A 16016-nucleotide genomic window follows, 5' to 3' on the forward strand; every position below is an offset into this window, starting at 1 on the left:
GCGGGGGCTGGAGAACAGCCCCCGAACTTGAACTTCCAAGTACTGTCGGGACCAAACCCACCTGGGTCTCTCAAACTCGCAAGTCACCCGACCCCCGAGCCTCGCTCCTTTTCCCGATCCACTCCTTGCCACCAACCCACCCTCTCCCCACGTTTGAGGGTCCGGGGAGACTCAGTCCTGGACTCTGGGGTGCTCCGCGAGCTCTGGAGAGGGCAGCAAAGCGCCGCCCTCACCACCTCCCCCCAAAACAACTGTCCCCCAAGCCTAGGGCCAAGCCGGCGCCGCCGTCCCTGCCCAGCCCGGCGCCCCGGAGGGCGCGGGGCCGGCGGCGAGGCCAAGGGCAGGGAAGGGAGAGCGCTCCCGGCCGAACAAAGCCCCCGGCACGCACTCCTCACGCCGCGGGCGGACAAAAGGAGCCTTCGGGGCTGCAGAAGCCACGCGCCCCCTGCCCGCGCCCGGTGGGCAAAGTGCCGTCACCGCGGCGAGCGCCCCGGCTGGAGCGAGCGCCCAGGCTCGCTCGCGGGACCTCGTCCACCCCTCACCGCGGGCCCCCGCGCCCGGCACGCCCCAAGGCCACCAAGTGCCCCCTCCCCCGGCGGCGCCCCCAGACGCCCCAACCTCCGCCGGCTCCCAACAATGGGCTCTCCCACGCCGCCTGCCGCGGCCTCGGGAAGGGGCCAAGCAGGCGGCGCCGGGGCCCGGGGCTCAGCAGCCCCCGCCCGCCCACCTGCCTCCCACCACCCGCCCGCAGCCCGGCAGCGGCGCGGCCGCCACTTGGAAAATAGGGCTTACTTTTCCCGAGCCTGCCCGTCCGAGGGCACCGCCGAACCTTTGCCTTTGGCAAACATGGTTTGCAGAGAAGAGGGCGCCGAGCCTCGCCGCCGCCGCCGCCGCCGCTACCGCTCCGGCTGCTCCCGAGCTGCCCCCTCGCTCCCGGCCCCCTCCCCGGCGTTCGCTCGCTCACTCGCTCGCGCTCTCCTCGCCGCGCTCCCCTCCCTCCCCCCCAGGCGCTGGCTCCGCGCTCTTTCCAGCTGTCAAAGCGTCAGCCCCGGCCGCGGCCCCATCGCCCTGGAACTCCTCCCGCGCCGGCTCGGCCTGGGGTGCCGGTGCCGCCGCCGCCGCCGCTCTCCCGCCGGCCCGGCTGCCCACTGGCTCGCTCGCGCGCCCGCCCGGCTCCGCCTGCGCCTCCCTCAGCGCCTCCGGCACCGCCGCCGCCGCCGCCGCCGCTGCCGCTGGTCTACTTGGAGCTCAACCGAACGTGGCTACCCGGGCGAGGGAGCAAGGCGGGCGTCAACGTCCCGCGATTGATAGGCGCCTCGGCCAATCGGCGCGCGGGGGCGGGGCCGGGGCGGCCCGGGAGGGACGCCCTGTCAGCGCCCGACCGCGGCAGTCCCCGCTGCGGCCGCCACTGAGGAGCCGCTATCCCTGCTCTTGCGGGCCAACTGTGGTGGGGGGGGGGTGGTGTCCGGGGGCGCGATCCTCTGTTTTCTTTAGATGTGGGGAGGGGACACGAATCGGGACAGGGGAGCTCTAGTCCCCCGGCCCCCGCGAGAAGGGGGTCCGACGGGCGCTCTCCACGGCGTGGACCGCTGGGGAGCGGGGGGGGGGGGGGGGTGCTGCGGCGTAGTCGGAGGGGAGGGGGCGCGGACCCCTGAGCGGAGCACCGCTGGCTCCCCCCCGCCACGTCCCTTTCCCTTATCTGCCCCTCACCTCCCCCAGCCTCAGCCCTGCGCCAGCCCAGCTCTTATCTCCCCCTCCCCCTCGCCTGCCCTCCCCTTGGGCTCCGACCTCGGCCCCCTCCCCAGACTCCCACTCGTCCCCCCCCCTTGGCCGCCCCGCCCCCGGTCCTCCCTCTCGCCCAGTCTGGCTTCGGAGCGCCGGGCCCGGGGCTCCACGCTGAGAACTGGGCGGCTCGAGCCGGCGCCGAAGCGCGAGGCTGCTCCTTTACTAGATCATTAAAATACTTTGGAAAACCCCAAAGTGGAGTCGCGCGAAAATGGCCCTTGGACTGCTTTGGGGAGCCTGGGGGAAGGGACTGAGGACTTTGGCTAAGAGAACGGAGAGTGATTGCTCCCAAATTTCCAAGGTCTGCCCGCCCTAGCAAGTTAGCCCCTCGGCTTCTCCACGAGAGATGGTGCCATTCCGGGGTAGGGGGGCGTCACCTGGGCGCCCCGCTACGCGGAATGCGCGCCAGAGAAATCTGCGAACTTCAAATTAATGGAGCTAAATTGGGGAGCGGGGGACTAGAGTCAGGCGTGGGGGGAGGGGAAGCTTCCATTGTCAGTGACCCAGGTGTACAATGGGAAATTGGGGGGGGGGGCTGGCAGAGTGACCCAGCTATTTGCTGCTGACTCCTTTCTGCCCATGGCGAGAACCCGAGGACACACTGAGTGTCCCTCATTAGAGACTCTTTAAGACGAGAAACCAGCCAAAGGAGAAGACTCCCCCATTTTCAGACTGTTTTTAGAGCGCGGTTCTCTTTAAATGTGATAAAACACTGTCGGCACTGTCTCTTTAAAAGAGTCAAGCAGAAAAAGCTGTGTAAGCGCTGATTGGCTGCCTGTTTGGATACATCTTTAGGGGAGCCTTGAAACTGTTAGCCTAGGTTGATTTTTTTTTTTTTTTTTAACAGCGCTGTTCCAATAAACAAGTAACGCCCCTCCCCCTAACATGCCTCGCACCAAACAATTAAAGGATAGGTCAGTGTCCTGGGGAAACACGTTTCAAGTAGGAAAACTCAGAACTAGATTCAACAAAATCAGGTATAATTCACTACCATTAAAGTTTGCTTATTTTGATTTGTCGAAGAGAGAAAAAGGGGCTTTAAAAAGAAATGCCCCGCAGCAAACAGATCTGCATTGGTTCAGGAAGGAGACTCTGCGTGCATTTTTGGAATAATGTTCTGCTCAGTGTAGCAGCCTCCCTAAATTAGAATACAGCCAGGCCCTACCGACGCTTCTGGACGCACTGTGTTCTCTGCCGGGACCTAGCGCTGGAAGGGGAAGGTTGCAGAAAAAGGAAAACAGTGAACCCTAGTCTCTGGTTGTCTGTGCTAGCTCCCAGTTTAAAGGTTGTTTTGTGAATGAGAGAAGCATGGAGGTTGGGAGGGAGTTGAAATACAACGATAGGGGAGAGAAGGAAATAATTACAGTTATTTTTTTCCCCCAGGCGGTTTAATTTAATAGGGCTAACTTAAGGTACCTTAGAGTCCACACTAATTAAATCGGCCTGCTCATACCCTTCCCCTGGACTTCTATTTTTGATGGGCTAGGAATGGCCAGGAATGGCTTGTCAACAGACTGACTCACAAGAAGCCTGACTCATCTTGGGTCTGCAAGGTCCACAAATTATGAGTGTCATGAGTGTGGGTTAGGTCCCAGCTAAAGGAAAACACTGCCCTTCTCTGGCCCTACTGCATCACAGTCTCTACCAACTTGGCCATGCTGTGTCAGAGTTAGGGCTGCAGCACAGGTATATCTGTTTGTGCATCATTTTCCTCATCTGTCAAATGGGAAGGGGGATCTTTAATATCTCTTGAGAGTCTGATGTTCTATGTTGCTAAGATTTCCTTTCTATAGTTTTCTTTCCCCACACCCCACCCTGAAAAAAGGACGAGCACCTCCTTTCAGATCAGGTGTGGCATGCATTTGGGGAACCTGTGCCAGGCTCTCTGTCCTTGTGGTCTTCCCTTTGCTGGGGCTTGACACAGAATGTTGGTAGGTTCATGGTGGACCAAAAAGAGATAGTGGGAGGGCCCAGGCAGAGCGAGAAGGGAGGGTGCCATAACCTCCCAGCCTGCTGGAGAGAGGGGAGCTGATGGGTTCCCAGGAAGTAGGACCACTGAGCAGCCCCAACTAGGTGTGCAGTTGCTAGCACAATGATCCAAAATGCAGTCAGATCAGAAGCAAACACCCTACCCCAGAATGGCACTTTCTCTGGAGAAGCCGAGGGACTAACTTGATAGGTGGGCAGATCTGGGAAATTAGGGCGCAGTCACTCTCTCTTCGCTTACCCCAAGTCCCCCATCCATTCCCCCAGGCTATCTTTCCCCACTGGATCCCCCAATCCCCACCTTCCCCACCCTCCCCCACACATCTTCTGGCCCGGAGTGCCTCCCACCCCAGCCCCCTTCTTTGCTCATTCTTTAAGGCTTGCATCCCCTCCAATGCCTCCTCCATAAAAACCTCCCGGCTTTTCACTCCTGGAGTAAAACTCATCCCTCTAACCCTCTGCTTGGTCTCATTTTGCTTGAACCTCCAGAATAGCTCTCCATTCATTCTGCCCATTGTTGTGGCCATTTGTTTACTGTCTGTCTCCCCAGCCAGAGGTGGTTGGGGGGCTGGGAGGGCAGGAACTAACTCTGAGTCATCTGTGTGTCTCCAGCACCCAGCACAGGTTCAGTACCTGTGTGCAGTTAGCACTCAATGTACGTACCAGGGGCTACGGGGAACAAGAAAGGAAAAAGTGAGCTCATCCCCAAAGTAGCTCTGGGACAGGTAAGGAAATAAGAAATGCACACCAACAACAATAAGATTAGATAAGGCCACACCCCCAGCTCAGCCCCACCGCCTAAACTATAGCAGCTTGCAACTACTGTACTTTCAGTTCCCAGAATACACCAAGCTATTTTACACATCCACCCTATACTCATTCTTTCTTCCTCTCCCTCTCTATTCCTCCCTCCCTCCCTTCTTCCCTCTTTCCTTCCCTTCCTTTTTTTTCTCTTAGGACATGTTTATTGAGCATCTACTATGTACCAAGCACTGTTCTAGGCACTGGGTAATAATCTAAGGCAGAAATCCTTATGCCATGTTGCTTACACTGGTGTGAAATCCTCTGCCCTAAAGGCTCTTCCTGTGACGGACTTCTAATATTCTAAAATCCAGCCTGGGAAAGCCTTCCCAGGAAGCCATCTCTGTGCTCCTGGTCTGGGCTAGGGATCCCCTGGTGGCCCCTCTGCCTCTCCCTGACCATGACCTATTTATTGCTGTTGGCCTCTGTGCATGGGTGTGGTCCTGTGTGCATTTCCCCCAAGGGAATGTGAGCGCCTCTCCTCTGGGTCAGGGAATGATCATCATTCACCTGTGGACCTCCAGTGCACAGCAACAGTGGTGAAAGGAACAGAACAAGTGAGTAACTGAGTGACCAGAATGTGGAGGGACAGGCAGGTGGGGTGGAAGAGGGGAAGGAGAGGTGAATTACAAGCTTAGGCTAAGATGACCACTCCTTCACTCAGGTGCCAGAAACTGGGGGGGGGGGGGGGCAGAAATCCTGGGCTCTGGGATCAGGTTGGCGGGGGCCAGGCCTCCAGAAGGTGGCACTTAAAGGAATGAGGCTTCAGGTCCATGGGCTCAACCCAGGAGGTTGTGCTTGCCAGGAATGCCAGAGGATCCCTTTTCCTCTCCCGGGTTTGCAGCTGCTGGGAGTCTGGGGGCTGCCTCACTGTCCTCCACACGCCGCCCAGGGACGTTCGAATGGATGCTGAGCACGCAGCCCATCCCCTTCCTCCCCGCTGGGTCCTGGGATTTTGAGGAGGCACCTCGGGTCAATACCTTGGTTTACTCTGCCCAGGGAGGCTCAGGCCCAGGCTGGTCAGCCCCAGTTTTAGCAGAAGTTTCCTCAAGGGCGTCGGGGGCTTCCATGGGAGGAGTGCAAAATCCAGGGCCTGGAGACTTGGCTTCAGCCTGGCTCAGGGCCTCGCTGGTGGACCTTGGGCAGATGATATTCTCTCTCTGAGTCTGTCTGTGAAATGAGGATGTTAAATGAGGGAACTGATGGGGAAATCACTTGCTGGGCTGTCCGTCAGTGTTGGCGGAGCCCACGGTTCTGACACCCCTGGACAATGGAGAGTCACTACCGTGAAGGTTGTGTGGAGGCTCCGAGGAGGTAGTAATAGGGGTAACATCTTGTAACTTGAAAAAGATGATTACTCCTGATGTTATTAGCATAGCAGAGCCAGCAAACAGAGAGGTTCTCAGGAAGAAGGAAGAGGATTTAAGTTTAAAATCTAATGTGTTTTTACATCTTCTGATGACGCCTTCTGATGTCCTGAGCCACCTTGTAGCAAAATGGGTTTTAGGCAATTTCTTGGATGGGTTTAGTTCTGCCTAGAAAGTACCTACTATGTGCTGAGCCCTGAGCCAGGGACACTGGGAAGTACAAAAATATACAAAGCAAGTTCATGCCAGGGGTGGCTAGGGCGAGGACGCTGACACTCTGCCCCTTCCCCGGTTCCTGCTACACCTCCCTCACCTCCTGTCCAGAGTGCCCCAGCCCGGAGTTCATTCTCGTGAATTCAAGGAGAAGGCTTCATGGAGGGTCTAGGTCCGGGCGGCTGAAGAGTGTGGCAGGTAACGGTCGTCAGCATAAGGGTCATTTCGTCCCTGGGAAGGGACGGCCCTCGCCCGCGGTGATGGTGGTTAGTAAGATGAACAAAGATGCGCAGATGAGAGCAACGATTAACCAAAAGTTGATAGAAACTGGAGAAAGAGAATGCCTCAAAGAGTTGCTGAGAGCTAAATTAATTGAATGTGGCTGGAAGGATCAGTTGAAGGCACACTGTAAAGAGGTAATTAAAGAAAAAGGACTAGAACACGTTACTGTTGATGACTTGGTGGCTGAAATCACACCAAAAGGCAGAGCCCTGGTACCTGACAGTGTAAAGAAGGAGCTCCTACAAAGAATAAGAACATTCTTTGCTCAGCATGCCAGCCTTTAAGATTGAATTAGAGGGCTTCCCTGGTGGCGCAGTGGTTGAGAATCCGCCTGCCAATGCAGGGGACACAGGTTCGAGCCCTGGTCCAGGAAGATCCCACATGCCGCGGAGCAACTAAGCCCGTGCACCACAACTACTGAGCCTGAGCTCTAGAGCCCGCGAACCACAACTACTGAAGCCTGCGCATCTAGAGCCTGTGCTCCTCAACGAGAGAAGCCACCACAATGAGAAGCCCGCGCACCGAAACGAAGAGTAGCCCCTGCTCGCTGCAACTAGAGAAAGCCTGCGCGCAGCAGCGAAGACCTAACGCAGCCAAAAATAAATAAATTAATTTTTAAAAAAAAGATTGAATTAGATTGTGTTGTTTTGTGGTTTTATTTCTGAAAGTAAAACTGTCCAGTCCCGTGACAGGGTTCCTCCTTGCCTCCTCTACCCTGCCTTGGACCAGCATGCCTCTGTTTTCACTCACCTGCCATACCTTTGCTCCTGCTATTCCCTTTGCCTGGGACACTTTCCCCCAGATCAAGGCTTCCCTCATTCCTTTACTGCCTGTAGGTCCTTGATCAAACATCACTGGAACCCTCCCTAATGCACCTCTGTGGAATGGCTCCCGCCCCCCCCTCCTTATCCTGTTCTATTTTTCTCCATAGCAACCATTACCACCTGACATATGCTTGTTTATTTTTTTCTTACCTATTTCCCTCATTAGAATTTAAGCACTGTGCATGGGAGTTTTATCCCCACTTTTAGAACAGATTCTCAATAAAAATGTGTTAAATGTTGAATAAAATAATTCACTTAACAAACACTTCCTGAACATCTGGCATGGGCTGGGCATCGTGGTAGGTGCTGAGAATACAGTGGTGAATAAGATGATCGTGGTCTCCTCCTGGAGCTCACAGCCCAGCGGGAAAGACAGGGTTAATTCCATAGGCACACAGGTAAACACGTTCTGACAAACTGTGCCAAGTAGAGGATGATCCCATGGGGGAATGGTTAGTAGTCAGGGAGGCCTTCTCTGTGGAGGTGACGTTTGAATTCTAAAGGCTGTGTGAGAGTGAACCACCAACGGGAGAATGTTCCAGGCTGGGAAGGGACGTCTCTGCAGCAGAGAGGAGGCTGCCAGGTGGAGTTATTGATAGCTAGTCCTCGTGGCAGGAGCAGAATGCCCAGCAGTTCAGCAGATGTCTCTTGCCATGGTATCAGAGAATCCCCGGAGCAGAAAACAAGAGCTCTTTCCCACAGCTGAGGGGAGGTACTGTGAGGTAATACTTCAGGAAGCGAGGCAATGGCTGGGGTCAAAATGGGCTGACCACTTTCACACCCATCATGGTGCCTGTTATAGAAGAAGGAAGAAAAAGAAAATATCAACTGTTGGCAAGCATGCAGGGAAATTGGAACCCTTGAGCACTGTTGGTGGGAATGTAAAGCTGCGCAGCCACGATGGAAAACAGTATGGTGATTCCTCAAAAATTGCACCCAGAATTACCATATGACCCACCAATTCCACCTCTAGATATATACCCAAAAGAATTGAAAGCAGGACTCAAACAGACATTTTTACACCAATGATCATAGCAGCATTATTCACAATAGCTAAAAGATGGAAACAACTCAAATGTCCATCAACAGATGAACAGAAAAACAAAATGTGGTATATCCAATCAATGGAATATTATTCAGCCTTGAAAAAGTAATACAAAATCTTACACATGCTACAACATGGATGAACCTTGAAGACATTATGCTGTGTGAAATAAGCAGACACAAAAGGACAAATGTATGAATTCACTCATATGAGGTACCTATAGTAGTCAAAATCATAAACACGGAAACTAGAACTGTGGTTGCCAGGGTTGGCGGAGGAGGGATGGGAGTTGTTGTCTAATGGGTACAGAGTTTTATTTGGGGAAGATGAAAAATTTCTGGTGATGATGATTACACAACAATATGAATATACTTAATGCCACTAAACTGTACACTTAAAATGGTTAAAATTGGCAAATACTATGTTATGTATATTTACCACAATGAAAAAAAAGAAAGAGGAAAAAAACTGGGCTGAGAGCTATGAGGCAGGGCACAAGAGGGGTCCAATACAAGATATCATGAGGCCTCAAAAGGGGCACCAAAAAAGGGTGGAGGCGGGACTTCCCTGGTGGCACAGTGGTTAAGAATCTGCCTGCAGTGACATGGGTTCAGTCCCTGGTCAGGGAAGATCCCACATGCTGCGGAGCAGCAAAGCCCGCGCTTCACAACTACTGAGCCCACGCACCGCAGCTACTGAAGCCTGCGCACCTAGAGCCCGTGCTCCACAACGAGAAGCCACTGCAATGGGAAGCACTCGCACCACAACGAAGAGTAGCCCCCGTTCGCCACAGCTAGAGAAAGCCCTTGAGCAGCAGCGAAGACCCAACGCAGGCAAAAAAAAAAAAAAAAATGGTGGGAGGCATTTAAACTAGCCCAGTGTGTGTGTGTGTGTGTGTGTGGAGAGGGGGATGAAGTGGGAGGTGGTCAGAGAAAGCTGTCTGGAGGGGGCCAAGGTTGAGTGGGAGTTAGGCAGTGGGGGCAGGTGTAGGATGTGTTTCAGACAGAAGGGATGACATTCATTAATTCATTCAGCGGACGCTGGACTATTCAGGGCCTTGGGTGTCACGCTAAGAAGTTTGGTCTTTGTCCTGCCGGCAGGGGCTTTAACCAGGGGTTGACCTATTTGTGCTTCAGAAAGAGCCCTCAGGGGGCCATTGTGGAAGAGCCAAGCATGGAATGCAGTGAGGGACCCAGCGGCCGCTGCGGTGAGGGATGCTGGGCCAGCGAGGTAGAGAGAAGCTGATGGATGGGAATCTCCTGGGCTCGGTAGCTGACAGGATGTGAGGGTGCTAAGGATGACTCCTATGCTTCTGGCGTGGGTGACGGGGCTGCCAGTCAGGGAGTCCAGGTGGGGGAGCAGGTCTGTGGGTGGGGAGTATGAAGAGGTCAGTCTTGGATGTGATGAGTTTGAAAAGCCCATTGGATGTCCAGATGGAGACATCCAGGAGACAGGTAGGTAATGAGCCTGGAGCCTCGGAGAGCAGCCTGCCCTGAAGATGTAGTTCGGAGAGTCATCAATATCTGGAATTTAGATTCAGGCCTGGAAGGGTAGCTAAGGTGACCCAAGCATAACCTGTCAGGAAGAACAGGCGTGGTGCAAACAGTGCGGACGTTGGAGCATCAGCAGTCCTGATGCTCCTGAAACCCGCTCCTACCAGTTTCAGGAATGCAGCTCTCTCCTGATTTCCTTCCTTCCCCTCTGACTGTTGCTCCTGTTATCCTCGGAAGGATTCTTTTTTCTCCAGCCTCCTCTTAAAATTTTATTAGTCAGGCTATTGCTAATCCAATGTTACATAACAAAGAGCCCCCTTATCTCAGTGGCTTATAATAAAAGCCGTTTATTTCTCACCCACAGGTCCGCAGTCAACTGGATGGCTCTGCTTCAGGGTGCAGTTCGAACCTGCTCCGTGGGTCTCCCCTGCCCGGACCCAGGCTGAGGGGCAGAGGCTGCCTGGCATGTTTTTTTAGAGCGGGTGAAAAGAGCACCAGGGGCCAAGCCAACCCATGCAAGCATCGCATCTGCTCCCAAGTCACATGGCCAACCCCAACCTCAGTAGGGAAGGGAAGAGTATGCCTCCCACAGAAAGGGGGTGGATGTTTGCTAAACAGTAACACAGTCTACCACAAATGAACATCTCTCAGGCTCTGTCCTTGACCTCTTTCTCGCTGGGCAAGTTCAGCCATGCACATGGCATGGACCACACCTGACCTCCATGACGATGACTCTTGAATCTGGCCCAGAGCTTTTTCTCAGCACCATGTCTGTGTAGTTACAAGGCATTCCCACCTGGATGTTCCTCAGGTGCCTCAAAGTCCAAGTATCCAGAACTGCACTCCTTCTTTCTCCCTATCTGATTCCTGTTCAGTCCCTATTCCTGTACACCACACCAGCACCTAGCCAGTTACCTGGGCCAGAAACCTGAGTGGATCTCTGCTCCTTTTCTTCCTCACCTCCAGCCAACACCAGGGTTGGTCAGCTGTATCTAATAAGCACCCCACGTTCTGTCCGCTCCCCCCAGCCCCTCCCTGCTCTGTCATCACTGCAGTCCAGCCCCGGATTACAGCCCCCAGTGGATCTCCCTGCCTTCAGACTCTCCCCCAACCATCCGCCCTCTCCTTGACAGCCAGAGGGATGTGTTTAAGGCACAGATGTGGCCATGGCACGCTCCTGCTTAAGACTCCTCAGTGCTTAAAACTCTTTCTCTTAAAACTCTTCATCTCCTGCAGGATGAAGCCCAAGGTCCTCAGTAAAAAAGTTCAAGATCCTTCACGATCTGGCTCCTGTCTCCCTCTGCAGCCCATCACTCACCAGTGTCCTGGGCACCAGGGGTAGACGTGATCCCCGGGACTTTGCAGCCTATGGGGGCAGCAGACAACTCCACTGGTACTTATGATACAACATGACAAGTGTCACGACGGAGGATACAGGCATTTTACATATTGCAGTGGTGCTAAGCTGGTCTGGGGGGTCAGGGAAGGTGGTCTGGAGGAGGTGGCCTTCCTTGGACCCTAATGGGAGCGGACAAGCGCTCTCAGGGAGAAGCTGGAAATGGAGCTCTGAGGAGCACCTGCAGGTCTGATGGAAGAGGAGCTGGTGAAGGAGGCTGAGAAGGCCTGTCCAGAGGGGCCAGTGGGGAAGAAGCCTGGGGAGGGGTGCCAGGGAAGACAGTGCTGCAAGGAGGATGTTGAATGCCTGACAGTGGTTGAGTAGCAGAGTGCATGAACATGGCTTTCAGACAGCGCTCTGCAGAGGGCATGGTGGGCTGGTGAGAGCAGTTTTAGGGGAGCGATGGGGGCAAAAGCCAGATCATGGCAATGAACACGTGGGAGCAGAGACAATCAGTGCAGACTACTCTTTCAAGAAGTTTGGCTGTGAGGGGGTAAGAGACAGACCAGCACCTCAGGGTAAGGAGCTTTGCTGTGTTTGGGTTGAAGACAGGAGAGACTAGACCTGTGTAAATGCTGATTGGAAGGATGGAGTAGAGAGGGAGAGGCCAGAGGTCCTGTGTAGAGGTCGAGGATGACGTTAGAGCAAAGTCCCTAAGAAGATGGTAAGGTAGCAGCCAATACAGGTGGGAACCTCTCTGGGAATGAGATGAGGAGACTGGGCCTGGGCCCTCGAGGTACTCACCGTCTAGTGGAGGGGGCTTTGCAGAGGAGGTAAGCTTGGAGCTGGGGCTTTGAAGGTTGAATAGGAGTTTGCTAGGCAGCCCAGCAGTGGTAAAGGGATCCCAGGCAAGGGAGCAGCATGACGCCTAGGACAGCTAACAGGTCAGAGTGCCACAGTTGGTTCGGGAGTTTGAGGGGGTGGCATGGTGCAAGGAGGGGGCACCGGGGAGATTTGGCACCTTCTGCATTGACTTTGTGAGCACCTGGGAACTCGGGGCCCAGAGTAGGCACCCATGGACCCTGAAGGAAGCCAATAATTGTGTCCTGTTCACCTCTGTGCTGCCCAGAACCTAGCTTACATGTGCGTTGAGTGAACGAAGGATCTGTGCTCAGACAGAATACGTCCATCCTGAGGGTGAGTGCTGTGTAGACCACAGGCTTTCCTCATCCGAGTCATTCATGGCTCCGGGCCGGGGCACCCAGTGAGCATTCAGTCAATGTCCCTGGGAGCCACCCCTCCCGTGGGGTCAGCCCCTGGGGCGCTGAGGACTCCAGAGGCCACAGAGGAAGGAGGGTGTGGTGGCTGCCCTCTGCCCCAGCTATCTGGGACACTCAGAGCAGAGCTCTCCAGCTCATTCTCCCATTCTGAGCTCCGTTTCCACGGAAACAGACATCAGCAACTGTCAAAGTCCCGGCTTTCAAACACGGGTCTCTTCCAAAACTTACTCTCACATGATTCATAGACTCCACGGTGGTAGCAGCCCACCCTCCACCGCTCTGTGAGGAGGAGAGCCAGGCATCACGGGCAGAGCCAGACTCAAAAACGGGGCCCTGGCTCCCAGGTCAGCACTCTGTCCTTTGTCTAGCGCTGCCCCCAACCCAGGAAGCCCAGCAGCCCTCCTGCCTCATTAGCCTGGGCCTCAGTTCACCCATCCATCCGTATAATGAGAAGATAGTACCTGAAGTCCACACGTGCTTGTTGGGCATCTCAGGGTCAGACTGGGATCTTGACCCTAGAGCAGCCCGCAGTCTCCAAGGCTGATGTCACTGGAACACGAGATCTGCTTCCTGCTCACTAAGGGCTGGGGACCTGCCCCCAAGCACACTGGGAGGGGGGAGGGGGAGCACAGAGCAGGCTAGCAGGAGAAAGGCTTCTCGGCACTGTCCACCGGGCTGTGCCCTCTCCACCCTTGGAATGCTGTCCGTCCACCCGCACTCCCAGCCTACACCTTCACGTCCCTCTGCCCTGTCTCTGTCTTGACGTCCACTGCTCTCTCCATCTCTGCACTCTTATCCTCTGTGCCTCTTCTGTCTCTGGGTCTCTCCATAAAGTTGCCTCTTGGTCTTTCTGTGGGCTTCTCTGGGTTTTTACCTGTCTCTCTGGGTTTCTCTATTCTCCCACTAGAGAGACCCACGAGGACAGAGTTTTTTGTTTTGTCCATTGTTGCATCCACAATGCCTAAGGCAGCACCTGGCATGTAGTAGGTGCTCAGCAAACATTTGTCGAATGAATTATCTTTTTATATGTCTGTTGGTTTTTTTTTTTTCTCTCTCTCTCTCCCTTGCTGCTTATCTTTCCCTCCTCTCTCTGTCCTCTCTTGGCCCAGCTGTTGTGTTTCTTTTAACTTCTGCTTCTCTCTCTCTTTTTCTGTCTTTGTCTATCTCTTTTGCTCAGTCTCTCTCATTCCCTCTCTCCCTCTCTCCCTGTTCTGCCTCGCAGTTGCTGCCGGCCTCCCTCTCCCTCCCTCTCTCTCTCTCTCTCTCTCTCTCTCTCTCACACACACACACACACACACACACACACACACAAAACCATCTGTGGCATTCTTTCCTGTAAATGTTTCCTAGGTTGATGTGGGTTTAGGAAGTCTAACTTTAAGCCTTCAGCTTCAACCCTCAGATAGCTGCCTACACACATTCCCCCCACCCCCAATTACCATTATAAACAGGACCAGGCACTGGGGCAGCTGACAGCAAAACTGGGAAGTCAGCAAGATGTTTCTAATGCCTTCAGCTGGCTCCTGAGTCACTGTCTTCCTCTGCCCAGTGCCCCTCCTGACCAGTGAGACCCTCCCAGGGCCAAAAGACTGCCCCTCCCAGTAATCCACTGTAGGGAAAGGTTCTGAGGCAGCCACTCACTGCCCTGTGTGACCCTAGTCACTATTAGCCTTCTTCAGAGGCCTGTCTAAAACTTTCTTCTTGGGGGTCTGGGGGAAGACAACGGTTTTGCCCCAGGAAGAGGTGTTTTAGGCCCCTAGAAGCATGAGGGGACAGTATGTGGTGGGTTCAGAGAAAGAGGCTGTATACCCCTAGGTAACCAGCCTTGTAGACAGCCCCTACTTGAGAGATAGTGGGATGTGATGGTGGAACACCATGTGGAGTCCCACAGTAGATCTGGTTCAACCTCAGCTCTACCCCTTCTTCTCTGTGTGGCCTTGGGCAAACTACTTGACCTCTCTGAGTCTCTGTTTCCTCATTTGGAGAATGGGGGTCAGGATACCATCCTTTTGGGATAAGATTTAGAGTTAAGTATATAAAGCACTTCACATATAGTACATGCTCAGTGAATACCATTTTCACTTCTCTCTTAGGACACAGGATATGCCAAAAAAAAAAAAAAAAATGGAGGAAAGATATATGAAACATGTGCTGTGCTGGGAGTAAAGGCCGGTCTTATGTGGTTAAGAGCTCTAACTTTGGGGTCAGAGAGGCCTAAGTGTGAGGCCTCGTTCTGCCCCTTACTGCTGTGTCATTGACCTTCTGTAAGCCTGGGGTTCCTCGTCTGTAAAATAGAAGTTGTCACACCAACTCTTTAGGTTTGTTGGAGGATTAAATGAGATAATAGCTATAAGTGCTTGGCCAAGTACCTGGCCTGGTGTGTGATCAGGAACTATTAGATGATACTAGTTTTCCAAATGTTAGCTCATTGACTGTCTCAGCTGTTCTAAAAGCGGGTGTTATTTCACCCGTTTCCGGGGAAGGAAGCTGGGTTTGGAGAGAAGGAGTGATTTACCAGGTGACCCAGCGGGCAGAAGGCAGGGTGAGGACTGGAACCTGGGTATCCTGACTTCAGCCATTTTCTTGGCATCATCACCCAAAATTTAGAAGTTGAGCCCTAGCCCATAAGTCTTCCCTGAACAAGCTCAGGTGCCCACTCTCACCAGGCAACGATGTGATTGCAAGAGGAAGCAAGTTATAGGAGCAAAACCCCTGCTCTGGGAGGCTAAATACCCAGGCCTATCCAGGACACCCCAAACTCTTGAACTTGACATAGAACCACAAATAGTGGGAGAGCGGTGGGAAGAGACAGGAGCCAGGAGCCAGGAGCAATGGAACATGTGAAGTCCTTTAGCAAAAGGGTGTCTTCTGATGTGAGTTCCAGGGAAGTGTTATTCATGAATGTGGTTCATCTTGTATAGTGACATGGAAACAAGAATAGTAGGTGTGGAACCCCACTGGCACTCCTCCGAGGCCTCTTACGGAGGGAGGGAAGAGATGGAGGCGTTTGCTTACAAGAATTATCCTGGGAGACAGTGAAAGGATGTCATGGCAGAAAACAAGGCCAGGCACACCTGGAGCCTACAGACTCCAGGATGGAGCCCCCCAAATGCCTTGGGGCTGGGTTCAAACCCAATGGATAGCCTGGATGGGAGGACCCAGCTCAGTCACAACATCTGGGCCACATATGCCCCATTCTATTCTCTACATAGGTCAATTCCGAGAGCAGCATGGGACTGCTAACTGAGCCATCTGCGGGTGAATGGAGGGTTCCTTCTGGAAAGAGAGTGGGAATAGAGATTACCAGCAGTGACTTTGGCTGATGGAAGTGCCTGATAACACTAATTCCCCCATTTAAAAAAATTTTTTTCAACTTGTCAGAGCTGTGAGTCACCCTCTAAGTGAAGGGATTCCCACGCCTATGTGCTAGTTGGCTGGCAGATGCCAAAACAAATCAAAGACCCAGTAGCAAAGTGCTTGGCTAGGTTTGAGCAAGGTGCTGGGGCGGTGTTGTAGGTGAGGCACTGTCACTTCTTGAGAAAGAACTGTCTTCAGAGCAGCAAGATTCTCTACTAGGCATTTATTTATCCTCTGCCACTTTGCA

The 16016-nt window shown here is 53.8% G+C and overlaps 2 protein-coding genes across 12 annotated transcripts in view; one reads left to right on the forward strand and one right to left on the reverse strand.

Moving 5' to 3' along the window:
• Nucleotides 1-1253, reverse strand: part of SSBP3 (single stranded DNA binding protein 3) — a 163893-nt gene extending 162640 nt beyond the window's left edge. For 2 of the 11 annotated variants that reach the window (XM_036841949.1, XM_036841894.1), the window contains exon 1: nucleotides 793-1247. In XM_036841949.1, the coding sequence (XP_036697844.1) occupies nucleotides 793-848 (56 nt within the window). In that variant the 5' untranslated portion in view covers nucleotides 849-1247. Of the gene's footprint in view, nucleotides 1-792 lie in introns of all 11 variants that reach the window. The other 9 variants (XM_036841903.1, XM_036841912.1, XM_036841921.1 and 6 more) reach the window with 9 other exon arrangements.
• Nucleotides 1254-6397: 5144 nt separating this feature from the next.
• Nucleotides 6398-7109, forward strand: LOC118889813 (transcription and mRNA export factor ENY2-like). The gene is made up of 2 exons (XM_036841986.1): nucleotides 6398-6719; nucleotides 7061-7109. Exon 1 carries the CDS (start codon nucleotides 6413-6415, stop codon nucleotides 6716-6718), a length of 306 nt encoding a protein of 101 aa, XP_036697881.1. The 5' UTR covers nucleotides 6398-6412; the 3' UTR covers nucleotide 6719; nucleotides 7061-7109.
• The last annotated feature ends 8907 nt before the right edge of the window (nucleotides 7110-16016 follow it).

Source organism: Balaenoptera musculus, chromosome 1 (assembly GCF_009873245.2).
Source record: "Balaenoptera musculus isolate JJ_BM4_2016_0621 chromosome 1, mBalMus1.pri.v3, whole genome shotgun sequence".
Taxonomy (NCBI): Eukaryota; Metazoa; Chordata; class Mammalia; order Artiodactyla; family Balaenopteridae; genus Balaenoptera; species Balaenoptera musculus.